This window comes from Podarcis tiliguerta, assembly GCF_965153285.1.
Source record: "Podarcis tiliguerta genome assembly, chromosome: 1".
NCBI classification, from domain to species: Eukaryota; Metazoa; Chordata; class Lepidosauria; order Squamata; family Lacertidae; genus Podarcis; species Podarcis tiliguerta.
In genome coordinates, this window is record NC_139534.1 from 62,316,583 (window position 1) to 62,342,775 (window position 26,193).

The 26,193-nt window shown below is 44.7% G+C and overlaps 2 protein-coding genes across 3 annotated transcripts; both read left to right on the forward strand.

The window, feature by feature from the left end:
- The first annotated feature begins 317 nt into the window (after positions 1-317).
- Positions 318-9,062, forward strand: LOC310670259 (uncharacterized protein). The gene is made up of 5 exons (XM_083425288.1): positions 318-709; positions 2,500-2,660; positions 4,294-4,365; positions 6,309-6,472; positions 6,598-9,062. Exons 2-5 carry the CDS (start codon positions 2,597-2,599, stop codon positions 7,435-7,437), a joined length of 1,140 nt encoding a protein of 379 aa, XP_083281414.1. The 5' UTR covers positions 318-709; positions 2,500-2,596; the 3' UTR covers positions 7,438-9,062.
- Positions 9,063-13,897: 4,835 nt separating this feature from the next.
- TNNI2 (troponin I2, fast skeletal type) lies at positions 13,898-25,769 on the forward strand. Of its 2 annotated transcripts, none has more exons than XM_083425803.1 (7): positions 13,898-14,043; positions 15,839-15,867; positions 19,013-19,054; positions 20,522-20,650; positions 22,782-22,871; positions 23,638-23,814; positions 25,320-25,769. In XM_083425803.1, exons 4-7 carry the CDS (start codon positions 20,528-20,530, stop codon positions 25,413-25,415), a joined length of 486 nt encoding a protein of 161 aa, XP_083281929.1. In that variant the 5' UTR covers positions 13,898-14,043; positions 15,839-15,867; positions 19,013-19,054; positions 20,522-20,527; the 3' UTR covers positions 25,416-25,769. The 2 variants fall into 2 exon arrangements, with proteins under 2 accessions (XP_083281929.1, XP_083281928.1); XM_083425802.1 differs by having other exon boundaries at positions 13,925-14,043; positions 15,839-15,880; positions 19,019-19,054.
- Positions 25,770-26,193: the final 424 nt, after the last annotated feature.

The window sequence follows — 26,193 nt, forward strand, 5'->3', positions numbered from 1 at the left end:
AGGAGCCATACTTAGTGAGGGGGTGGAAATCCCCATCCACACAAACACATACACCCCCTAAAGGCAGTGCTGTCAATCTTATTCGAACACCCATCTGCTCTCAGGAGATTGATACAGCAGCATTTTTTTTCATCACCTCAGAGTTACAAGAGACAAACCAATAAGATCCACCCACAGGACGCTTTGCAAATGCACAGTGTGTTCTTTGGATTTATTTAAATACGAGCGATCCGACAGATGATTCCGAGATGATCTCTCCCCCCACCCCGCGCCCCCAACTACAGCCTTGTTTCTGAGCAAGAGAAAAGATTTGCCTGCCAAGCACTTCGTGGCACTCGCTGAAAGCGACACAGACGCGGGCCACGACCACGGGGGCGGGCCAAGTTCGCCGCCCACCGCGGGCAGGCGAGGGGCGTTCCTGGGAAGGCGGAGGCGCCCCGCTTGCGCCTCGCAGACTACATTTCCCATCCTGCCCTTGCACGGTCCTCGCGGCCCCCCTTCTTTCCCTCGCCAAGAGATGGCTAGGAAACGCCGAGAGTCCGGCGTGGATCTCGGGGCGCGGAGCTCCTTCCTGGCAGGTGCAGCGCAGGGCGATCCTCGAGGGCTGCGTCTGGAAGCGCAGCCAGAACTTTAGCCCGAAGTTCTGCTGCAGAGCGCGGCGCCACTTCCCGTCGAAGCGGAGAAAGGAAGCTGCGAGCCCCGACTCCGCGTATGTGGGGCTGCCCGACGGGCGGAGAGGGGCGCGCTGGGGATCCGGAGGGCAAAACTTGTAGCGTGGCCTCTGCCACGGAAGTGGGCTATGGGGTCAGGGAGTGGGAGCCGGCCGCCCCAGGAGACACCGGAGTCTTTTATTGCTGGTTTTGCTTTGTTTGTTTTACGTCTGATGTCTCAGAATAGTTTATATCTTTCTCTTTCCTTTCCCTTGGTGAGCTTTATTGTGTGCGCTGGTAAACTTCCTCTGTGGTGCTCTGGGAAAGGACCGGGGCACCAACGTTGCCATTTTTCCTATAAGACCCTAGTGTCTCTGAATACTAGTCGCTGGGGGTGAATTGGGGGCGGGGGACAACCATGGTAGCCAGGGTGCTATTACCCTCATATCCTGCTTCCCAGGAGGTATCTGGTTGGCCACTGTGGCCAATAGGAAGCTGGAGGAGATTGGTCCTTGGTCCGATCCATTAGGGCTCTTTTTATGCTCTTGTCTTCTGGATGAGACCAAGATGTGGGTAGCCCAGCCCCAAGGGTCAAGTGGGGTGGTCTCAAGCAAGCGGTGACCTTTCGTCCTTCTGCTCCTGCGTGTGTGCCAATATCAAGTAATCAGAGATTGCCTCCGAACATGTTCCGGTTTGTGTGGGAATGTGTAAACATCATTTACAACACAGTGCCAGTTTGCGCATTTGATGTGGGGTGATTAATCTCAATGTGGAACATTTATAACATCATGCCGGATGGTGGTTAAATATACAAGACAGAGAAGCCGACATTGTGTAATGAAAGCTGGAGCATAGGGGGCAGGGGAGATAACTCGGGAAAGAAGACATTATATTGAGTCTGGATCATTGAATGATGTTCTCTTGCCCGCCTACACAACATCCACTTCTGTGCTGGCAGAGTTCCTCTTTCTAATGCTTTGGAGCAACATGCTTTCAGGCTGGCTCTTAGAAGGCAGCTACAGCTGCACCCTGAGCTGATGGGGCCTCTACAGCCAGAGTTACAGCTTTGTCTACAAGTGATGTTAGGGATTAAAATTATTAAAATTATTGAATAATTATTCAAGAACTCCAAAGGAGCTACAGCTCACAAACAACTTCTTCATTTTCTATGGATGAGACCTTCCTCTTGCAAGCACTTAAAGCTACTTTTAATAATCAGACAGCTCCCCTGAATATTTCAATTAATAATGCCACATTTCCCCTCCATTGCGACTTTCCCCAGGCATAAGGTATATAATGCTTTCTCATGCCTATATGATCTTACTGCCCATATATGGATATATACTTTGGCATGTTTTCACAACATGAGGAACTTTAGAACTCTAACAAGCAACTTGCTGCTTTCTTCATTTCGGTTGGGGACGAGTTTCAAATACAGTGGTACCTCTAGTTACGAACTTAATTCATTCCTGAGGTCTGTTCTTAACCTGAAACTGTTCTTCACTAGAGGCGTGCTTTCGCTAATGGGGCCTCCTGCTGCTGCTGTGCTGCCGGCACACGATTTTCGTTCTCATCCTGGGGCAAAATTCTCAACTCGTGGTAACTCTTCCGGAGTTTGTAACTTGAAGCGTTTGTAACCTGAGGTACCACTGTAATAGATTACTTACTCTCTTCTAATTTTGGTAAGAATAACAATTTGGTCCAGTTTTCCATTCAGATTTGGTTTGACACCTCTGGAGCATGCAAGCTTGCTTCTGTTCAGCATGCACACTTGAACTGTTTCATTACCACCCTTCAAAGGATTTTGCATATGAACTTGCCATTCTACCTTTTTGTCTTCTCCCAGTAGGCTAGATCTTCTATGCCCTGCTGTAAATCTGAGCTGTCCTGCTGCTGGTTTAGAGTCTAGAGCCCATCTGTTCTTCCATATTTCGGATTTGGATGCCATGGAGTCAACGGCAGGCATAATGATGAACAAAGGACCAGATTCTAGGAAAAGTGGGATTACGGGTAAGTAAGAGAAGAGAGACAGACCCAGTTCTAAAGGTACCCTCAAAGGGCTTCTACTGCACGAAGACATCCTGAAACACACCAGCACACCTAATCTGCATCCTGTTGTTCAGATAACTTGCCTGGATCTGTGGCAATAGCCTGTTTCCCTGTGTGAGTCCATTTCTTGTTCTCCCTTTCTCTGTCCCTGCCCCATGGAGGGCCATGGACACGTGGGTCTTCAGGATGAAGCCTCCTAGTACTAAGTAAGGTCACTGGTCCACAGAGCCAAGAGAAAGGCCGTAACTCATTGACATGCAAAGATTCAATCCCTGGCATCTCTATATCAGATGGAGAAGGACACTCGTCTGGAATCTGGAAGAGGTACTGCCAGTCAGTGCAGACAGTTTCAACCAATGGTCTGACTCAGTAGAAATCAGCTTCATATGTCTCATGTGTAGCTCACTGTTTTCTCCTATGAATGGCAGTGGCTCTCTAGGGTCTCAGGTGGAGGTCTTCCTTGGGCTGAGATCCTACCATGGATTGAATCTGGAGCCTTCTTCTCTGAGTTCATTGGATGCTTCCCACATCATGCCCCACTTGTAGACTTGCTGTAAGCATCTCATTGACCTCTGTTGTTGTGTGTGCCCTGGATAGGGAACTTGTGGCCCTCCTTGTGTTGTTGGACTCCAGCTCCCATCAACCCCAGCCTTTTGGCCAATAGTCAGGGATGATAGGAGCTGCCATCCAGTTTGTAGAACCAAAGCTTCCACATCTTTGTAGCATCATTATATGCCTGTCCATGGTACTGGGGAGTTGTTCGGACTATGAACCTTGACTCTTGCTCTAAATGTTTTGAGTTGATCCTCTGTGGTTGATTCAATGCATAAGTGCCATTTTAGGCAATCTCTGTTCATGTCAACATGGAAAGTCTTGTGCTTATTGTATTGACCCTCTTACAGAGACTCTGCCTTGTGCAAAGTATTTCATTTCATTTCATTTATTGAATTTATATACCACCCTATACCCGGAGGTCTCAGGGCGGTTCACAAAAAAAGATCACAATATATAAAATAAAAACAAAAACAAAAATCCAATAACCCCCCCCCCCAAAGAGCCACATTTTAAATGGTATAGGATATTGATTAGGTTAGCCAAAGGCCTGGTTAAAAAGAAACGTTTTTGCCTGGTGTGTAAAGTTGTATAATGAAGGCGCCAGGCGAACTTTCCTGGAAAGAGCATTCCACACACGGAGAGCCACTGCAGAGAAGGCCCGTTCTCGTGTTGCCACCCTCCGGACCTCTCAAGGAAGAGGCACACGAAGGAGTGTCTCACAGTGCAGTCTCTGGAATACCTTCCCTGGTGCAACATCCCAAGTGTTTTGCTGCATTAATGCATCACCGTCATTGCTGTGGCGAAATGTCCCTTGCACAGCAGACATAGGACTCATTTGCACAGCTCTCAGATTTTTTAGGTGCTTCAGTATGGGCTAAATGGTAATAGTATTGTCAACCATAAGCATTGCACGGGATTGGGGTGGTGGTGGCAGCTCGCATGTTGCATGCATCAGCTTTAACATGTGCTTTTATTTTGGCTTTTGATGTTATCTGATAAGCCATTCCTTGCTAACATGCATTTTTCTCTCAATTTCCAGGCTTGCTTACAAAGCACCTTTGGAAGGCCTTGCGCCTGTCTTCCCCCGTGGCACTTTCCCAACACTGTACAGGTAGGTGAAGCATGCGATGCATTCCAATATACTATCTGCTTTTGTATTCTGCGCCTGTGGACCGAATACTGAAACTGAATCTGGACGGTAAGAAAGAATTGGAACATTTGAATGATGGTCACATCATTTGTTGTGACTGTGAGAACAAATCATGCACATCAAGGAAATATAGGCACATCTCTATACTTTGCATGGATGAGACAGGTTGGACAGATATACTTCTTCAGGGTACAGAATTTGTTCACAACTCTTAGTGCAGAATCCAATGAATAGGGCAAAAGTAGCTGCTGTCTTTGATGGAGAGATGCTGGCCACACAGCAAAACACTGGATTCTTACTGGGAGGAAAGATGGTAGCCTGTGCATGTTCAGCAGCTAGAATTTCTTGTTATGGGTTGGATCCCCTTGTGGCTTTCTCCTTGGGCTTTTGATTCAGCAGACTAGTGAAAGGTGAAGGTGATTTTTGTGGATTCCCCATTTCTAATGCCTGCCACCTTCCATGTGGTTCTGGAGGATCCAGATTTTTCAAGGACTGCAGGAAGGATTGGTGAGAATTGCTTCTTTCCCACCTTCTCTTAGTGGAAGCTTCCGCTGGATCAAAAGCCTTTCTGCAAGCAGTGGAAGAGCACAATTGGACTCAACCCTATTTACTTCATTTATTTCCTGCTTTTCTGCAACAGTTTTCACTCGAAGTAGCAATCTTATAATATAAGTGCTGCTTTACCTGGAATAGTCTCTGTTGTATAAGCATGTAGAAAAGAGCATCTTCCAAATTAACAACAAATTGTTTTGAAGCACAGAATACATATCCTAACTGCATGTTTGGCTGTGGATTTTTGTAACTGGATTGCAATGGATTAGCAGCCTAGCAGGATGGATTTGTGCTACTGGGAAAAGCTTTGGGTGCTGCAGGAGTTGCTTTGGCATAAGCCATTTTGTCCTCTGTCACAGCTACGCTCATTTGTAGGATCAAGGTATTCTCGGGCTTTCAGTATGAACAGATACTGCTATTTACTAATTAGTTTTAATGTATAAACAAGTTAAGGCCTAGAGCCTCTAATAACTGTCACCCATGTTAACAACACTCAGTGGTGGTTCTTTTTCCATGTTGCCTCTGGAAGGCAAGTGGCACATCATACAGTTATTAACTGCATGCTCTTTGCTGAAGGCACAGGCAATGTGCATTTAAACCAGCCTTGCAATTGCATTTAAACCAGCCTTGCAAATAAGCCCATGAAAGTTACTAGCCTGCAAGCAAACCTACCAGCTTGCAGAGGATGACAAAGAGCTCAGTCTCTCCTACGGCAGCTTGCTGCACTTCTATGCTGGGTACAGAGGAGGGGAGCTTCCCTCTTCTTTCAGCAGCCAGCCTGGGTTCTGTTCTGGTTGTAGTGGAGCAATGGAGCGCTCCATCTTTCTGCCAGCTTGCTTACTCACCTGAATGGAATTCCTGATCACCTATGACTGCCAGGCTAGTGCTTAAATATCAGGCTGATTCAAAACACACAGGGTTGTTAGTCCTACTCAGAATGGGCCCATTGAAATTAATGGACATGGCCCACTAAAATCCACTAAGTTCAGCGGCTGTACTGTAAATAGAACATACAAAGGATACAGCTCACACATTTTAAGGAGTAGATGAATCATTTTAATTTGTTTTCGTTAGTGGTCTATTAGCATATTTTACGTTTATACGCTGAGACAGAGGGAATGCTTATAGAAATGGATGTGACAGCTACCTTCCAGTGAAAGGCTCTGCTTAAAGCTCTGTGTGTGCTCATGGCAAAATATAATCTAAAAGCAATGGCAATGGGAGTTGCGTGAAAGGAATTGCCTCTTCCCAGAGGCACAATTCATTAGCATTCATGATACGTTGTAGATCTGTGCAAAGGGGAGCTATTTCATGAGCATCTGTTCTTGGGGGGAACCATCCTGTTCTTGCAGGTTCTTGCCCAGACTTGATAATGAGCAGGAATGAAGTGCCGGAACAAAAGATAGTCCACAGAGATAGTCCCATGAAGACTCACCAGACACTCTGCTTATCCCTCTCATCAGACAATGCCAGGCAATACAGTGGCTTGGTCTCTCTGGAGAACCTTGATACTCAGGTGAGTGATGATCTAAGAGACATTTGTTGGGGAATACACAGTTTGTTGTCTGTCATGCGGCTGCATCAGTTTGTGAATCTAGTAGCAGGAACTTAACTGATACCTTTCTCCTCTTTTTCAAATAGATGAAACAAGCCCACAGTGGTGGGGCAGCCAGCAGCACTGGTTCCCTGGAACGGGCATCCTTGTTTTGTGCCTCTGTACCCAGTTCCTCATCCAAATCCATCCCCTCCAAGCCAACGGGATCTCCATCCAAGCCCAAGTCTTCCAACTCGTTGTTTTCTCCGTTGTTGCCAAAAGGCAGCTTTGAATTCAATCCCAATCCGTCATCTGTTTCTAGTTCCAAGAAGCGCCGCAATGGGAGTCTCAAATCCGGGGAGGCCAGTGATCCAAAGCCAAGGGAGCTGCAGGCGGGCTTTGGTTTCTTGGAACCGGTCATCGCCAGGGTAACGGACTTCATCTACTTGGGGAACCTCCGTGCGGCTTACAGTGGGCAGGCGCTGTGCAAGAACCAGATTGACAGCATCATTGATGTGAGCAGCTTGCCTAGCGACTGCAGGCTGAGCTTCATCCCTTGCACCTGCAGCCGAGGGCCCCAGCATAGCTGGTCCCGCCTCAAGGTGCACGTCCAAGGGCCTTTGGAGGAGGAGCGCCTTTCTCTGCAGCAGCCGTGCTTCTGGGACATCAACCGGTGCCTTGAGGCCTCGCTGGAGAAAAGGAAGCGGGTTCTGATTCACTGCAGGGATGGCTACTCCCTGGCTCCTACCTGCGTCATCCAGTACCTGATGGTCAAACACCACATGAGGCTGCTGGCTGCTTATGAGTTTGTCAGAGCAAGGTACCCAGTGAACATCCGGGAGTGTCACCAAGACCTGCTGGTGGACCTAGAGAGGTCTCTGTGGCCTGGAGAGGTGGACATGGAGTGCTCTAAACAAGCCATGTCGAGGAAGATGGCATGGACATAGGGTCAAGTTAGATGGCAGCAGTTTCATCTCACACATGTAGAAAGGTGGGGAGGAATGTGGTTCATGGTGACTGAAGCTTCTCTCCTTGCCTGTCCCTCCTCTCCCAGCACCTTCCCAGTATCTAGGAGAGGGAGCAGGTTTTTCATTGTACACACTCTCTTCACCCACCTCCTTTTTCCACAGCAGGGATGGCTCAACTTTTTCCACTGCATTCACTCTTGGCTAGCCTTTCAGGGGCCGTGCCCTGGTGGAGGGCTTGAGGAAAGCAGAAATGGGTGTCTCCAAAGTGAGCACGATCATCCTGGGCCCACTGTTTCCTACCCTTTCTCAGTTCTTTCACACCTTTTCTTCCACGTACACACTACACATCCCTGTCACAGTGTTGAACTTCCCCGGGGAGATTTAAATCTCTCCACCATGTCCAGTGCTGCAGTGTTGAGGGCTATTGCTGTCTCCCCTAAAAAGGGCCCAACCTCTGAAGACCATAGGCAGTGGTTTTCCTCCCCCTTGCAGCATTGCACTGGGGGAGGAAAGCAACCACTTGAAAGGGCTTGGCAGGTGTGATTTGGCCCATGGGTTTACCACCCTTGTTCTACAGCAAGTTCCTGGTTTCAGCACATGGGACTGCAGCAGCCATGCCTACTTTGGATCTTAGGATACAGTAAATAACCAAATACCATAAGAAAGCATGTGAGCGCTCAAAGCCAGTCAGAAGGCCTAAGGATGCCATTACGACGTTTCTGTTATGGAGAAGCTGCCTTATATTGAGCTGCCTTAAACCATCCTCCCCCAGTAGATCCTTTTGCAGCCCATCTAACTCCTTCATTGGAAGATGCCATGGACTAAGTTTATGTATGCAAGTATCTGCTTTGTCACTGAGCTGTGGACCAGGGCTATGTTTGCTCTAAAAATACTTTGCAGGGTGTGGGTGTGTGTCTTTTTTAAACTTGATTTGGCCAGTAATGAAAAGAACTGAAAGGGGACTGAAAATATTCAGAGGACTGTCACCACTGGAAATCTTAGTTTGCAATTCTTCTGCTTTCTGAAGTTGACCAGGGCATTGGCCAGACACATTCAAGCAAATACTGGTAATCACCATAAGACTAAAAAAAATTGCTTTTTTAAAAAGTGAAAACTGAGTTTCCTAGGAAACGAAATTATGCATCTAGTACCACAATCTGTGGTTTGGGAGGGTTTTTTTTAATGCTCCTGTGAAATTACAGTTTGCATACATCCCTGATCCTTGCTTTTGTGCTGAGATACACCAACAAGCTCTTTAAATTACCCAATTTGATGAGGTAAATGGCTCTCCACAGCAGCTATGCCTATTTCCATAACTCTGTAAATGTGATAATTCAGCCCTTTCTTAGCAGAGCCACCGTAGGCCTCTTTTATTGTCAGGGAAATTATAACACTGGAGCAGAACGTTCAAAGTGGAGGTTGTCTTGACAGCACTTTCCAGCTCCTACAAGATGAGAGTTTGTAAGATTTGCATAAAAGACTCTTAAATCAGGGATGGATGCGGCATTAGAGAGCAGGTGGGTTGTCAGCAGTGGAATTTAAATCTGGTGCTTAAAATCCTAGATTCTGTGATTGGAATAAAGTAGGTATTTATTCTTTTTTCATATATTCTGGTTGTATTTTTTTTCTTGTTCTTTCAAATTTTGTACTGTGGTTGCAGATTTTGATCATTTTTATGAAGAACACTGGCCGGTTTCATCCCCAGCAAACTGAAGCAGATGGGCGGGGGGGGGGGGCGGGCGGGCGGATGTCTATTACAGACTAGGGTGGTTGGGATGTGAGCTGGCCCTTGATCCTTGTCTGTTGCACCTGTAAAATGCTATAAATGCTTTGACTCTACCAGTCAGTAGCCTTGAGAAATTCTAACGCAACAAGCACAACAGGCAGCAAGAAAACTTGGGAGTTCCTATGTTTCCTCCAACTCTGCTTCAGCATCCTGAGCAGCAATGAAAACAGAATCCTTCCTTTGCTCTACCTTTCCCACCCTGAGCATTACCCAGGTCACATGCACCCCCTTTTAAAAATCCAATACAAAATGTGGCTCAGAACATTATGGTAGTTTTGCACCTCCCCTCCAGGTAGCTTGGCCAACATTCAAGGTGCTGGAGGAGCAAACCAGCCCTTCTGTTCTCTACCTCTCATTTAAATCAGAACCAGTGAAGGCGGTGAATGTCCTTTGTGAGTGTCTGAAGGCTGTTGGAGGATGGATGGCAGCTAATGGATTGAAGTTGAATCCTGACAAGACAGAAATATTGTTTCTGGCAGACAGGGTAGGCAGGTGTGGGGGACTCCCTGGTCCTGAATGGGTTAACTGTGCCCCTGAAGGACTAGGTGCGCGCCTGGGACTCATTTTGGACTCAAAGCTGTCCATGGAGGCGCAGGTCAATTCTGTGTTCAGGGCAGCTGTCTACCAGCTCCACCTGGTACGCCAGCTGAGAACCTATCTGCCTGCACACTGTCTCGCCAGAGTGGTACATGCACTGCTTGGACAACTGCAATGTAGTCTGTGTGGAGCTACCTTTGAAGGTTACTCGGAAACTATAATTAATCCAGAATGCAGAGGCTAGACTGGTGACTGGGAGCAGCCACTGAGACCATAAAATACCGGTCTGAAAGACCTACACTGGCTCCCAGTACATTTCCAAGCACAATAGAAAGTGTTGGTGCTGACCTTTAAATCCCTAAATGGCCTCAGCCCAGTATACCTGAAGGAGCGTCTCCACCCCCATTGTTCAGCCCAAACACTGAGGTCCAGCGCTGAGGGCCTTCTGGCACTTCCCTCCCTGTGAGAAGTGAAGCTACAGGGAACCAGGCAGAGGGCCTTTTTGGTAGTGGAACCCACCCTGTGGAATGAGTAGTTGTATAACATTTATACAATCTGAAGACAGCCCTGTATAGGGAAGCTTTTTAAGTTTAATGTTTTACTGTGTTTTTATATATGCCGGATGGGCAGGGTACATAATAATAATAATAATAATAATTATTATTATTATTATTATTATTATTATTTTATTAAGAATAAGACAGAAATCACATTGTTATCAGTTCTACCAGTTTGTGGTTCAAAGCAGTCCAGCATGCTGCAAACTTATCCCAGTGATAAAATTGACACTAGAATATTTAATCCTTTATAAAGCGTTCTGATTGAAGTTTGGCTTCAAATGTGTCATATGTGAGTAGCGTTTCTATAATATGAGAAATTATGTTAAATAAAGAACATTGTGACCCTATGTAGACCTGGCATTAATAGAGATGTATTTAAGAGGTGTCTGATTGAGACTATCCAACTGAAAAGTATAGGCAGAGAAGTATAGGCATATCCTTGATGCACATACATTCTGACTCAGAAAACACACAGGGGCTGCCAGCATTCAGGAATCAAGAGCCCTATGCATTTTGAGCTCTTCGGTAGGGTCAGGAGATTGATAGGCCTTTTTCTTATTCTGACTCTCTATGATAGCTGCTCTTTGTGTAAAGTCCTGTTAGCATTCTTTCTATGAGGACAGCCCTTTCAGTTTTCTGAGTTTTTGTTCTACCCAGAAGTTTCATAAATGATTCTATGAAATTAAAAGTGTCTTACACTCTAGGTATTGCAGCCCCAGCCCTACTGCAATAAGTTAGTTGTTCGGTTCAGGCCCGGTCCTGTTACTTTCAGCAAGGCTCTGTTGCAATTGACTTGCTGCATTTTACCTTTTGAATGTTGCTTTGGCTGTGCTTCTACCAGCAGGTGGCAGAAGGAAGCTGTATTCCAAAGCAAGAGGGGCGATATGAAAGCTGGACACTTGAGGTTAATAAAATGAAGTCCGATTCCACCTTGATCATGCCCATGTGACACAAGCTTTTCTCACCAGGCTATGCCAGAGCGCATTCATTACTAAGACGAGTTGTTCTCCCTTCTCTGGCACTGCAATCTCTCTATGACAGTGCAGGCAGCCCTTTCCTGAGTTGCCCAGGTGCCAGAACAGGAAGTCAGAGCTATAGTGCTTTCTGACTGTTTGCAGCTAGCAGGGTGGTTACTGATTAACAGGGAGGCTTGAGATGGCATTGCGTTTGCTTTTATAATCTAGCTGAATCAGAGCGGACATTTTATGCCAGAATCAAATGTGAAAGTGGACTTCTAGCAGCCTGGATTCAAAACATGAAGTTGAATTTTCAGGCTCCTGATTTATTCCAGAGTTCTGTGCAGGACTGGCTATCTTGTGGCCCTCAAAATGTTGGACTACAACTCCCATTAGCCCCACTAGGTAGGGATGATGGGAGTTGTAGTTCAGCAACATCTGGAGGTTCAACGGTCTGCCCTCCCCCACTCTGTAGCAGGGAGTGCCTTCTATCAGTGTGCCCCAAACAGTTGGACTACAATCCCCATCATCTCTGACCACTGGTCCTGCTAGCTAAGGATGATGAGAGTTGTAGTCCAAAAGCACTCTGTACTCTACTTTGGGTTTGTGTAGGGTTTACTCCTTAGCCTTTTCTCCTCCCCAAGATATCCCACAATGCAGCAGAGGCTTAGAATAAGTGCTTTCCTTCTAGAAGGGTTCCCTTCCCAGGTTGGTGAGCCCCGTCTGCCCCTCACTTCCCTCTATAGCACATGGAGAAACTGCCTTCTGCACTTGGGGTTATTTCTATACAAATTGCCCTGATCAATGTCACATTTATAATTAACAGCAAACTATCTTCCTGTGTGATGTCTAGATAATGCAACCACCCCAGTTTTTGTACATAATTATCTCTATGATCAATACATGGCAAACCCATTGCTTGCATTTAGAAATAGCATGTATTTGGGGGCTCTTGTACTTATTTCTGTCTGTCCTAGGTAGCCCAAGAAGACCCTGTGGGAAGAGAGGCTATCATACCAAAAAGGCAGGTTTGGGCTTCTTCTTCTTCTTCTTCTTCTTCTTCTTCTTCATCATCATCATCATATTAGCCATTCAGCACCTTTAAGGATCAGCATTCCAGTGCTATACTAGCCCTGCTTGCTGCTGTCAGGGGAATGAGATTTGCTGGAAGCTGTGAGGAGAATTTATACAGCAGTATTGCCTTGGGTGCTGTAATCCTTCTTTAGTATCTCTTTGAACTTAAGATCTGTACCTGCACAGCGTGTCAAACGTGGATGTATTGAGTCTGCGGGAAGCATTGAAAAGGGAGAGGAGGAGCAGGAGGGAAGAGAACATCCGAAATCCACCAAACTACTGAGAAGCCTTAAAATCCATCTTCCTTGGATATAAACTTGAAAAGCCAGTTTTCATGGACCGTGCAGCTTAAAGCTGCAGCTGATGAATGTGATTATTTCCTCGGTATTGACTTCTTAAACGATACCCAATTAGAATTTGTGGGAAAGTGGTGGATTTGGGCTGTAGGATGCTGACCCTTCTCTTAGCCAGTGGTGACCAAACTTGGCCCTCCTGCTGTTTTTGGACTACAACTCCCATCATCCCTAGCTAACAGGATCAGTGGTCAGAGATGATGGGAATTGTAGTCCCCAAACAGCTGGAGGGCCAAGTCTGGCCACCACTGTCTTAGACAGAGTGGGGTGGCCATGGTGGCAACAGATTTGGAGGCAGCAAATAGGGAGTTGTGGTGAGGCTCTGTGTGCTGCCTGCTTCCCTCAGGTGTGGTGGAGGTTGATGGCCCAGTGCAATTTATGAAGTAAAATTCAACTGTAAGTTCGTAGGGAGGACCTTTGCTTCATGCTGCAAAATGTATTGGACTAGCCCTTATGTAAAAAGTTTGCTTCAAATTCCTGCTTGGTTGAGAAATTTGCTGAGTAGCCTCAGGCAATTTGTTCAGTTGCACAGTGGCAACGAAACTGAGCTGTGAATCAGGAAGTCCCATGTTCAAATTCTGCTTCTGCAATGAATTTGCTAGGCGGTGTTAGACAAGCTACTGTTTCTGAACCACGACTCCCCCCTCCCCCCACTCCCCATCATGAACTGCTGACATTTACTTTACCTTGCCTTCTGGATTACTACGTATGAAGCACTTTGAACACACTAACACGCTATATAGATTATTATCACTTCACCTAGCCTACCTCATAGGGTTGTTGTAAGGGTACAATAGGAGAATCCAATGTGTACTTGGAGAAAAGGTGTGGCATAAATACAAAAAGATCAATAAGGTAGTATGTACCTGAATTGGGTGCACAAGGGAATTAAGGTGGGCCCTGTAAACGTTGTCTATGTTAAAAATTAACTGAAGTTCTGAGCATGTGTATATGTATATTTTTCATATGTGTCTTTCACTGGATTCATTTTACCTGTTTACCATGTAAAATATATGACTGTGCTCCCAACACTCTGCAAAATACACTTCCTCTTCTGTTATTCTCCCTGCTGCCTGACTTCTCCAAGACTTCTTGACTGCTTCCCAAATTGATTGCTTTAGCCGAGGGGGGTGGTTTGTATTTCTGGAACCTTACACACCATTGGTCTAAGGAAGACTCCATGCCCTTAAAGAGAATGGGTTTTTTGCTGAGCTGTTTAAGAAACACATTTATACCTCCTCAGTAAGCCAGCTGCCTGTGGCTTGCCAGTTGATCCAGTCCTCCCACCAGCGCTGTGTGTTTTTCTTCTTGGGACTTAGGTGAGCCCTTTGCATGTCTCTTATTGACCCCCCCCCCCCGCTTGCTGTTCAAAAAGGCTGAAAGAAAGAGTAGAAACTCTGTGGTTCCTAGATTAATGATTCTTGACTGGGGGGGAGGATCTAAACCCCAGTGTTGGAGTCAAAGTCTGTCCTCTGAGCACCCATCTGTCTTCTCTCTTTAGCCTGTTACAGCAATCAATTTCATCGGACTTTGTTGCTGGTCCCACTCCATAAAAGTGGCTTTGGCTCTCATGATTCAAGAGCTGGAAAGCTCAGATTTACTCCGTCCTCCGATTTAATTCCCACGATGTTAAGGAATCTGCAGTGTAAATTTGCACCTCGAAACCTGAGCTTGAGAATGCCGTCAAATTTCCCTGCTGAAAACATGGCCTGTTTTTACATTAAAACTTGCTCGGTAGAGAAAGCCTAACCAGGAAAAGAAAAAGAAGAAAGCATACGAATTTGCCTTTCAGGAAAGAAAAGCATAACTAATTTGAGTAAGCAATTTTGGGGCGGTAGGGAGCAGATGGAAATGCCACTTGTTGAAGAAGAAAGGGGAAGATGTAATGCTTGACCGCGTGACCTTTTTCGCACTTGCTGCTAAGAAAATGATTAAAATAGAGTGCTTTGTTTTCAGTGAGTCTGAGTGGTGCTGGTTTCACAAGTAGCATGCTGACATTTCTGCAAAAAAGGCAACTGACAAGTTGGGATATACAGTAGAAAATACAGAAAGGATACAAAACTGCAAATGACACAAACGTCTATTTTGATGATTGGCGTGATTTCACTCTGTTGTTCCTTATTTGTATTTTGTTTTATTTCTAGTATATGTCACGCCCACTGTCATTTGCACCTTTGCCACCTGTGGTTACCACAGTGACTCCCCTTATTGGCCCTCCTGAGTCACTAGGACAGGCAGGCCACAACCCAAGGAGACAGCTGCAGCTCCTTTGCAAGCCATTTTTAGAAGCACTTTCTTCTCCATTATGTGATAGGCCCTACACATTTTTCAGGATAAGGTTTCTTTCGGGAGGTCAGCCATGGCCTTCGGGGGTGTCCTTTCTGGCCATCTTTTAACTCTTCCTTGTCTCATTCTGAGTATAATGGCCATCCGTTTGCGATCCAAAGATAGCAAAGTAGTTCACACACTGGTGGGGGGTGGGGGGTGGGCGAGGCACATACCTTTTAAATAATCGATTTGAAACAATACAAAAATACAGGAAAACCTTAAAGTTTAATGCAACTTGTTCTCGAGAAGCCACTGAAATGGAAGCAAATTCCTAAATGTATAGCTGTGTACTTCTCTGGTTACCACCATTATAGCAGTCAGTAGAATGCATACATGTACTGATAAGAATCACTTGCAATAAAATGTAAGCTATTGACTAAGTAGCAAAGCATGCTTTGTCTCCTCACACCGGCTGCAATACGAGTTTATTGCAGAGGTTTCAGCACACAGTGTTCTACAAGGGTTAAAACTTGCAAGTTTTCTGGAAGGCTTGGTATAGATAGGTTTTTCCCATTGCGACTGAGCAAAGAGTATATTTGTTTATTATTGTAAGGTTGGATTTGTTGTGTTATAAAAGGAAAAATTAATAAAAATTATACGGGGGAAAAAGAGAGAATGTATATCGCTGCCTTCCATACATTTGGCAACTACTTCCTCACTCAGCAGATGGGGAGCAGTTGGGCAATAAGTACAAACCAATTTCTATTTTCTAGTAGTGACCAATGTTGTTTAATCCAAACAATACACTTGTATTAAATATATATATATGTCTTTGGTTTGTTGCAGGTGCTCATCAACAAAACCAAGATGTCTGAGTAAGTTACTGTTGTGTTTATCTTGTGGAACACATTTTTAGAAACACAATTCTAGAGCTACAATTTTTCTTTCAATCCTGTCAACAAGAAGTAATACTTTTCTGCACTCCCATCTGTCTAGTGCATGTGCTGCATCGGCTTCTCTATGCATATCGTCAACTGGATGGAGAGAGGCACATGCAAATAGATGCAACCCAGCAGGCTGGAGCTGTGTGCAAAGAGCTCTTTCAAAAAGTTACAATTCTTCTGGTTATCTGGCTTATCTTTCCCCTTCCTTCCCTGCCAAACAATAGATGGGTGGGATTTTAACCATTTCCAAAAATGCTTTGCCCACTATTGCCCTTATTGCTCCATGCTCAGTCTTTTGGATCATAGAATCTGTCTTTTTATTCTCAAAACTAACCATCTGTTTTTCCTTCCTTGCTTTCTGCTTGTGTCTATTTCTTTCTCCCAAACCAGTGAAGAAGTAAGTTTCCCTTTCTATTTTGGCTGGGGTGGATGGGGTGAGGTTCATGGGTAGAACTTTGGATCAGAAGAGCACTGGCATGGTCATGCTATCAGTCTGGGATAAACTCTGCCCTCTTGGAGAAGAGCTTGCAGGGCAGTGAAGATTACTCATCAACCAAAAAGCATTGTCTTTCCTCCTCTTCTATAAGCGAGTTTCAAACATTCCATTCCACCCTCCCAACATTCCATCACAAGATGGAATCTAGAATGGTGCTATGGAAATGAAGAGACAGCTGTGTGTGTGTGTGTTTGTGCCTGTGTACATGCAAATTTAGGCTCTCCTCAGTGGCACCCTTTAGTGCAACCGTTTCATTTTTCTTGCATAAATGAAAGGTTCTAACAAGAAGAAGTGAAATGCTGTCCCACTTGGGAAAGCTTGCACCCCCATCTCTGATACTGGGTTGCCTTGCCCCACCCCCATCAAAGAACTTCCAAGGTGTGCAATGATTAATAATAATAATAATAATAATAATAATAATAATAATAATTTATTACTTATACCCCGCCCATCTGGCCGTGCCTCCCCAACCACTCTGGGCAGCTTCCAACAATGATCCTCCATGCAAAGCTCACAACTATGTTTCACTCAAATCCACCCTCCCAGTACACTACTTCTACTATAATAATAAGTGGTTCAATAGTGGTATTTTTAAAAATCCAACAAGAGGAGGATGTGCTCTTTGGGGGCTCTTTTTCTCCTGTTTGCCATTGCTGACACTGCAATAAGGAAATGTGGACACCTATTTGCCAGGCTGACTTAGAAATTGTGTTAGCAGCTTCTGTGGGTATTAATAGATTACTCACAGAAGAGCTATTAGAGTGGACTGGCCCTAGGGACTGTCGTTGACCAGAAGGCTGATCCCTGCTTCTTTAAGCTGCCAATATGTTTGTCCACATTTATCATCTAATCTCATCCTGATGGAAGGCAGTGAAAACAGAGACACTAGAAGTTGAGATTAGTAACAATGGTCTAGGACTCTAGGACATTAAAGAGTACCTTATGTACCTTCAGAAAGTTTTAGAAGGGCAAGGCATGTGTTACTTCTGCTCTGCCTAAACTCTAGAGAAGATTGTGGAGTCTGGAATGCCCTCTGGGCATCTGCAGAGGGGCCTAATGCAACCTGGTTATGCCTGGAAGTGAAGCTGATAATTGCTGTGCATTCTCTGAATAGCAAGGTGTCAAGGGCATTACTGACCCTTCTTGACTGGATGCTTCTGTGCATGTGAAGTAGCATGTTCAGGCTACAGTAGGCCTTTCCTCACAAGCATAGAGGCCTTTGGCAAGATGCAGTCAGTGATCTCACTGCCCCCTTGCCATGCCAGAGGCCTACAGGCATACAAGATTATGCCATGATAGATCTTGGGTGCCATTCCAGGAGCTGCTGAAATAGTACTCTATTAGTACTATTTAGTAGGTGAGGTCCCTGTTCTGCTCCAAAAATCTTACTGTTGTAACTGGAACATTTGCTAGCCCAAATTTTGGTTGTAGCAGAGTATGTCACACTTGGTCTGCCTCTGTGATGGTTTTGTACTGTTCAGTGTTAGGTTGTTGTGGTGGTGGTTGTGGTGGTGGTTGTTGACAGCATGTATGCCTTTATTCATACATTTGTTTGTTTGTTTCCCATCCCTCCTATTTATCTAAAAGGATCGCTAAAGTAGCTTACACATAACATAGCAAACTGCAGTCAGAACTGTTTAAAACCATTAAAGCCATCCAATTAAGACCACTAATCAAAATTAAGCAACTAATACAAGAGAACAAACAGACATTAGTTTTACAGTCTTAACAATTAGGTAACCCCCCCCCTCAAGGGCTTTATTTTTATTTTACCAGATCCCTAACAGTCAGAAGGGAGGTGTCTTGGTGGACTTCCTTGGATGGATAGTTTCATAGCGCAGGGGAAACCACTAAAAAGGCCCTGAGTTTTATAACCACCTTCTAGGCCTCAGAAATCTAGAGCAGCTGAAGAAGGGCCCATCGAAACATATATGACTTACCATATGGGTTCCTTTTCTTACTGGTGCATTTGGTTTCTTTTCTTTTCACTTGGGAACAAACTTCCCCTCTCTTTTGCTTAGTCCCCACCACATGTATTAAAATGGATTTTCCCATAGGGATAAATTGCACAAGAAAGAGTTACAAAATGGGCTTCTGGAAGAAGCATCTCATAGCATACGTAGGCACACTAATGATAGATTTTGACCAAAGCCTACTGCAGTAGAGCCAAGTCTTTCCATTGCCTTTAAAAGTCACCTTTAAAAGGCCAAATTCTGGTCTGGCTGCCCCCATACTGTGGTGACCTTATCAGATTTCTTAAACATTCATGACTTGGATGGGATGCCCTCAAATGAAAGTACAGCAAGCAGGTCAGGGAGCTATTCAAAACATGAATGGCTATTCCCTCTGCCCCAAAGCACCAGAGATAGAATGTGCTGTTGTTATGAGGAGCCAACTTGCAGAAGCAAAGGGTCCAATTAGCATCATTCGAGGGCAAATCTTGACATCTATACCCAATTGCCTCTTGAAGCAATGTCAAAAGACATGCCTGGGGGAGGGGGAGAAATCGGCTGTGACTGTGAGAAGGACAAAACACTTAAGTAACCCACTTCTTTCTCGTTTTGCTTCTTGCCATTTCAGAAAAAGAAGAGGGCAATCACTGCCCGCCGGCAGCATCTCAAGGTACCTTTTCTCTCTGGTCGTTCCTAACAAAACGACTTCTGTTTCTTTCTTACTTTTCCCCTTGGATAAGAGATGTGGATGGTAAAAAGCTCTAAGCCTCACAGCACTGAACTCTGCCTGAGTGGCCCCTTTTCCAAAGGCCTTCTTGACATCTACAGAAAATTGGCCTGACTATTCCACACTAAGACCCTTTTCTATTGTTGCTTTTCATCTACAAGAGCTCTTTTAAAATGTCAGACACTTGACGGCATGGATAGGGAACTGGTGGCCTTCCAGATACTGCTTAATGACAGCTCCCGCCATTCCTGACCACTGGGAGCTGCTTCACAAAGTCTGCCATGTTTAACTTTTCAAGTACAACAGCCCCACACTTGCCATGGCAGTGGCAGCAATGATGGCAGTTTAGACACAGAGCTGCCACAATCATGTGGAAGAGGCCCCCTCACCCATATGTCAACAGGGAAGGGGGCAGATGGATGGATGGATGGTGTTGAGACTTCTCCACCACACCTCCCCCCCCCAGTGTTTTTTTGCCAAGCTGAGGCAACTTGTGATACTGGAGCTGATCTGAGGAAAAAGGTGCTCAGGGAGAGAATCTGCGTGGACATAATCCAGAAGTGTGTGTGTTGAGGGCAGGTATGGTTTTGAACCTCTCAGATATGGATCCTTTTTATTGTTAAAATCAGTGCCTACCCTCTCTTTCTACATGACTGGCGCAGCTGCATGTTTAAGCAAACAGAACATCTGCTGTTACAACTAGCTTGACTCTGTATCCAAACATTATTGTATTCGTTTTACACAGGATACTGAAGCTAAGGGGCAGTGGCTTTCCCAAGACCACCCAGTGAAGTCATGGCAGAGCCTGGCCATGAGCATAAGCCCTGGCCATACACCAGAAATGGGGGACCTGTGAACCTCTAGATCAGGGGTAGGCAACCTAAGGCCTGGGGGCCGGATGCAGCCCAATCGCCTTCTCAATGTGGCCTGCGGATGGTCCGGGAATCAGTGTGTTTTTATATGAGTAGAATGTAGAATGTGTCCTTTTATTTATAATGCATCTCTGGGTTATTTGTAGGGCATAGGAATTCATTTATTCCCCCCCCCAAAAAAATAATAATCTGGCCCACCACATGGTCTGAGGGACGGTGGACCAGCCCATGGCTGAAAAAGGTTGCTGACCCCTGCTCTAGATATTGTTGGCCTACAGCTCTAAGCAACCCTTACGGTTGGCTATTCCGATTGGGGTTAATAGGAGTTGGGCGTTCAATAAAATCTGGAGGGCCACAGCTTCCAAACCCCATCCTACCCTTTCCCCATTAGGCCCATGCTGGCTCTGCCCAGTCCATTTCTCTATGCCCAGCACTTCACCCTGGTGGGTGTTTGTGTATCATTGTGTATGATGACGATTGCCTTGAGAAGTCGTTCTGTTCCCCCAGTCATTGTGCTTGTCCCAACTTTATCCTCCAGAGTGTTATGCTCCAGATTGCTGCTGGTGAACTTGAAAAAGAAGCTGTAGCCAAAGAACAAGAAAAGGCCAACTACCTTGCAGAGCACTGCCCACCTCTGTCACTCCCAAGTTCCATGCAAGAATTGCAGGTAATAATTTAATCTCCTCCATTCACTGCTGCACAAGAACCGCAACATAGGATGTCAGTTCTAAGGTGTAGTTCTGAGGTGTAGTGACAATAAAGGTTTATTATTATATTATTATTGTTATTATTTAATTTCATTCACCTCTACTTTGGTCTCAGTCCATTGCCTGCTCCAAACAATCTTCAAACCCAGAGGTCTGGACATGCCTGTGTAAATGATAAATCTCCTTTCACACTAGGTCTTCACAGAGCATGCGAGTGAATGCATATTGGTCCAGACAGTGATTTTTATTTTATTTTTTAGAACACAGCTTTGCTTAACAACTTTGCCTGATAATACATGATGCAACAGCATTGGTAGAAACAGCTACATAGAACAAGGGTGGGGAAGTGTAGACCCTCCATATGTTGTTGGACTCCAACTCCCATCAGGCCCAGCCAGTTTAGCCAATGTTTTAGAATAAAGGGAGCTAGAGGTCATCAACAGCTGGAGGGCACCAGGTTCCTTTCAAACCTGACATAGGATATTTTATCAAAATCCATACTGTTGTTTAGTGATCAAGGTTGACATATTGAGTTGCAACATTTGTTATTGTGTTTTTGCTCCTATGTTGCTTTTGAAGCAAAGACATCATTTAAGTAAGGTTGGACTGTATTTCTAGGGCTGTATACACACACACATTCCGTCATGTTCAGCTCCCGTGTGATTTTTTTCACTCAGAATCACCTATATATCTGGCCTGGTCATTGCTTCTGCACATTGAGTGACTATTGTTGTAAACAACAGTCCACCCCTGTGCGTGCTTATTCAAAAGTAAGGCCTAAAGTGTTCAGTAGGGCTTACTACTGGGAATATTGGTTTAGGATTGCTGTTTAAGGGAGCCTCCTACATCAGATACACATTTCAAAGGCACAGAACCCTTTGCTTTTTTAAAAAAAAAGTGTTTATGTGTCTCACTGACCTGTGTTAACATGAGGTATGAAGAAGCAACTACAATGTGTTTTCCAGAAATATGCTGCTTTTCTGCAGTTTATGGTTGGATACACCAAGAGTCTTTAAGTTTTCCTGAAAATTTTGCACCCACATCTCTTCCTGTCCCACAGTCCCCTGGTCACTGAGCTCTGATGCAGTGTCCCTGACTGAGGGGAAAGCAGACTCAACCATGGCAAGCAAAATGCCTCCACCACCTTTCATGACTTGCTCAATAATCTCTTGATAAAATAATTCACATCCCTCAGCAGGGCCTATGCAAGTAGCCATCATTGCATCTAACCACATAGCAGGTTTCTTGTTCTGCAGTGGAATCTAGTCCAGTGAAGGAGGTGGCTGAGAGTGCAATATTAGGGACACAACTATGAACTAAGGACAGTATTCAGCTATGTGGTTGTAATAGGGCAAGGATTAGCACTAGTGCAATGGGATCCACGCCCCCCCCATCCAGCCCTGTTCATGCCCCACAATATTCCCAAATCTGCTCTGGAGGGTTAGGGGAACCCACAGAACAGATTTAAGGGGCATTTGGGGCAGACAGAGAGGGGGTGAGTATTCCATCATGCAGTGACAAATTTTGTGCTCATGGAATGTTCTCCTTAGCTCTGCTTTGACAACAAACCCAAGTCCCACAGAAGTAAGTAAAGAAAAAGAATTAAGCTGTAAATTACATCAGGTGTGAATCCGGATTCCTTGGTATGAAGGACACACTTTAATGCAAAACTAGCAATTCAGTAACACACACACACACACACACACACACCATCCTAAAGAAAGCATGAAGTGGCATAAGAGAATCCCATTTATTAATATATTTATATTCTGCAAGCCTATGCATACATTTCCCAGGGAAGTAGGTAAAGGACACCTGATGGGTAAGCCACACTGAATTCATTGAGACTCACTTCTGAGCAGACAGACACAGGATTGGATTGTGAAAATGCTCTCCACTTGATTTAGGTTCTGAGATTTTCAAAAAAGCAGCTGGACTGAAGAACTCACCATGAACACTTCTGAAACTGTGTAGCCAGACCTCTGTGCTGAAGACACATAAAATATAGATTTCCCCACAGAAAGACTGGGGAGGAAATGCCCTATGGGTTTCAGCAACCCTCTTTAATAATCTCTCCTTGTTTCTCAACAGGAATTTTGCAAAAAACTTCATGCTAAGATAGAGGAGGTTGATGAGGAAAGATACGACACAGAGGTTAAGTTACAGAAAACTACTAAGGAGGTAATCCAGCTCTGTGCTCTATTGAGTGTGTGTTTCAATTTCTGGGTTTCATTGTCCTACTTTTGTTTCCAAAGAGTGGGTTGGGTCCAGAAGGATACAATAACTTCTTGTATATAGCTCTTGAACAAAGGTAAAAATTCCACAGATGGATTCAAAGTTACATTTCTAGACTGTCGGAGGTCTCACTTTCTGTGTTAAGGGTGTGCATAAAGGGTATACCTGACATATACGATGTGTGTTCAGTAGGATAAGAAACCACCAAGAAAATATGGAAGGCTGGCATCTGCCACCTAGAAGAAAGTGTTTACTTGTTACTAGGGGTAGTTGCATTGGTACATTGACACCAATTTTCTAAAAAGCGTAAAAAGGAGGAAGAAGTTATGGAACAAATTACATTTTGTAATGTTCAAATTAGCTGTGGGAGGGTTAGTTCCTCTTTTGTGAGAACAGAAGCAGAGCAATAGGAGACAACTCTTGGGATTAAATGCAGTCTTTGCCATATATTTGTAGTACATCTTTGTAGTATATTTGTGGGCTATCACACAGAAAAGAGTAGGTACAGACATACCTTCAGTGTAACTCCTAGAACGACTTTCCCTTTGTATCCTTCCTTCAAGTGCCTGCTTCTGTCCTGTAATTTCTGTATACTTTACTTGGTCAGGCTGTGTCCTATAATTGAGTAGTGCTTTGTGCTGTGTCCCCCTAATCTAATTTCAGACACCTTTCCCACCCTTGCACCTTTTTCTTTCTCTGCCTCTCCCTCTAGCTTGAAGATTTGAGCCAGAAACTGTTTGACCTGAGGGGCAAGTTCAAGAGGCCACCTCTGAAGAGAGTCCGCATGTCTGCAGACGCTATGCTACGTGCCCTTCTGGGCTCCAAACACAAGGTCTGCATGGATCTTAGAGCTAACCTGAAGCAAGTCAAGAAGGAAGACACTGAAAAGGTATCGAAAGGGGTTAAAAGAAGCATCCGCTATGACTTTGCTGTGTAATTTAGCAAAGCTGTCTACCCAAATCCTGATTTGTAATGAAACTGCATGTCAAAGACATGGACACATTGTGTTCAGGTCTGGTATCTACTGCCCTACAAGTTTTCCTCCCCTTAGTGCCCAGTTACTTAGTTAGCATTTAACAATGTTCCCTTACTTCTTTGTTGCATTCATTTCCTTGTCACTAGCAACTAGCTTCAGGTTCTTTCTTTTGCTTCACCTGGTAATTGTCTAAAGTAGCTCAGTTGGGGGAAAGCCTGGGATGCTGTTTACCCCCCCCCTTTTTTTGGTACTACATTCAATGTCAATCATATTTGGTTGTACTTAAGACAATTACGCCAGTTTTTTTTTCCATTTTACCTCTTGGAGGTATGTAGCTACTAGTACTGTAATTGCAGATGCACAAATGCAGGCAATGACCTTTCAGTCCAATCTAGACTGCAGTCCTGTACGAACATATTTGGGAATAAGTCTGATTGAACATAACGGGGCTTGCTTCTGAGCAGATGTGCATAGGGTTGTGCATTAATTTAAAGCTACAGATCACAAGTAAAATAACATAAATTCATTCTTTTGTTTTACCTCCCCCCCTCCAAATAGAGTCTCAAGGCAACTTACAGCATTGATTTAAAAAAAACCACCACCCTTTAAAGCCAGAATAAAATACGAAGCTTTAAGACAAGCAGTAAAAGGAAAAACTGTCAACTATTCATAGCCCTGCATTTTTTTTCTGCGTCCCTCACCACTCCCACCAAAACCTGTCAGAGTGAAAACCTACCAGTTTGCTTCCTATGAATCAGCAAGAAACATGCTGTGTGGGTTTCTTAAAGGAGGACATATCCAAGAAGCACACTGATAACAATGGTAACAAAGAACCATTACTGAGATAATGGTGAATTTTAAAAGGCCACAATTAGACAACAGTGAGTTTTTAAAAATTGCATTTTAAGTCAGCTGGAAGATGACAGGAACCAGGAAGGGCATCCAGCTTAACCAAGCAGTAGGTGACTGCAAAAGCAGTACAGTTAGTTGACTTCCAGGGTTTTCTGATTATGAGGCTGTACCCAACTCTGTTTTACTTAGAGCAGACACATAAAAATTAATGGGCTCGAGTCAGTCATGTCTATTAATTTTGGTGGGTCTGCTCACAGTATGGCCAACATTGGGTGCGGCCCATAGTGTCCAAGACTCTGAATTGTGTCTGGAAGAATAATCATTTTCACTTCTTGCTGTGTTTTGTGTTGAGTTTTATGCTGTTTTGGGATTCATAGATACCAACGCTCAACTTTCCGGCTGGGAGCTTGTGAACCAGCCCTATATAACTGACACTCTTTGTTCTTACACAAGTGCTTGTAGCATTCTCTCTGTCAAGCAAGGCTGCGTAAGGAAAAGCAAATGGATGTGGCCCTTTGTTCAAGGACATTGACCAAGCTTGACTGTTTCTCCCCTTCCTCCCATAGGAGAAGGATCTTCGTGACGTGGGTGACTGGAGGAAGAACATTGAGGAGAAGTCTGGCATGGAAGGCAGGAAGAAGATGTTTGAAGGCGGCGAGTAATAGGAACCATGCAGCTGTTCAGTCCAATCCTCATCCCCCATCCAAGTCCCACTGCTCCTTTTCCACCTATCCTGCCACCTCATTTTCTGCCAATCCTTTACAGCGCTGTTTTTGGGATGACTGTCCTCAGGCCACAGTTGCATTTCATAGAGCGATCCACCTTACAGACCCTACCCGCAGCCTGACCCCATGTTATTGCTGGAAAGACAATTGTCTTGAGCTGTGAAATGTCTTAAAACCCATTTTGCAACAATGGTAGCTGCATGACCTGAAACAATCCAGTCATTAAATCCTGTAATTTGGTAGGACCTGTTGTTACAACTAAACTGATGTAAATAAAGCTTTGGAAGTGTGGCTGAATTTGTAAGCCTTGGGAGGCTGAGGTACAAAATGACTTTGTGCCGTGACTGCGTTGTATTTTCCTGACATGAAAACTGCAGATAGATCTCTCTCAGATACAAACTGCAGTTGCTGTTTTGCAATGCATACACAGAGGACTTCCTTGTGGTGCTTTTGTATTATGTGTGCCATGGAATTAACTCTTGCCTTTGAGAAGAGTTCCCAGAGTTTGAATGTAAGCAAGTTTGCAGCTGCACTCCAAATTATTTTTTGCCTCATAGTCACCTGTTTCTGGAGCACTAGGGACAGTTTTAGGAGGCACTTGTATGATCACAAAACAGCAATAGCTATTACTGACTGGGTGAACAAGCTACTCAGCTGCAGATCAAATGTCCATAAAAGCTCCTGTCTTCAGGACCTTGCTCTGTCCACAGGCCGA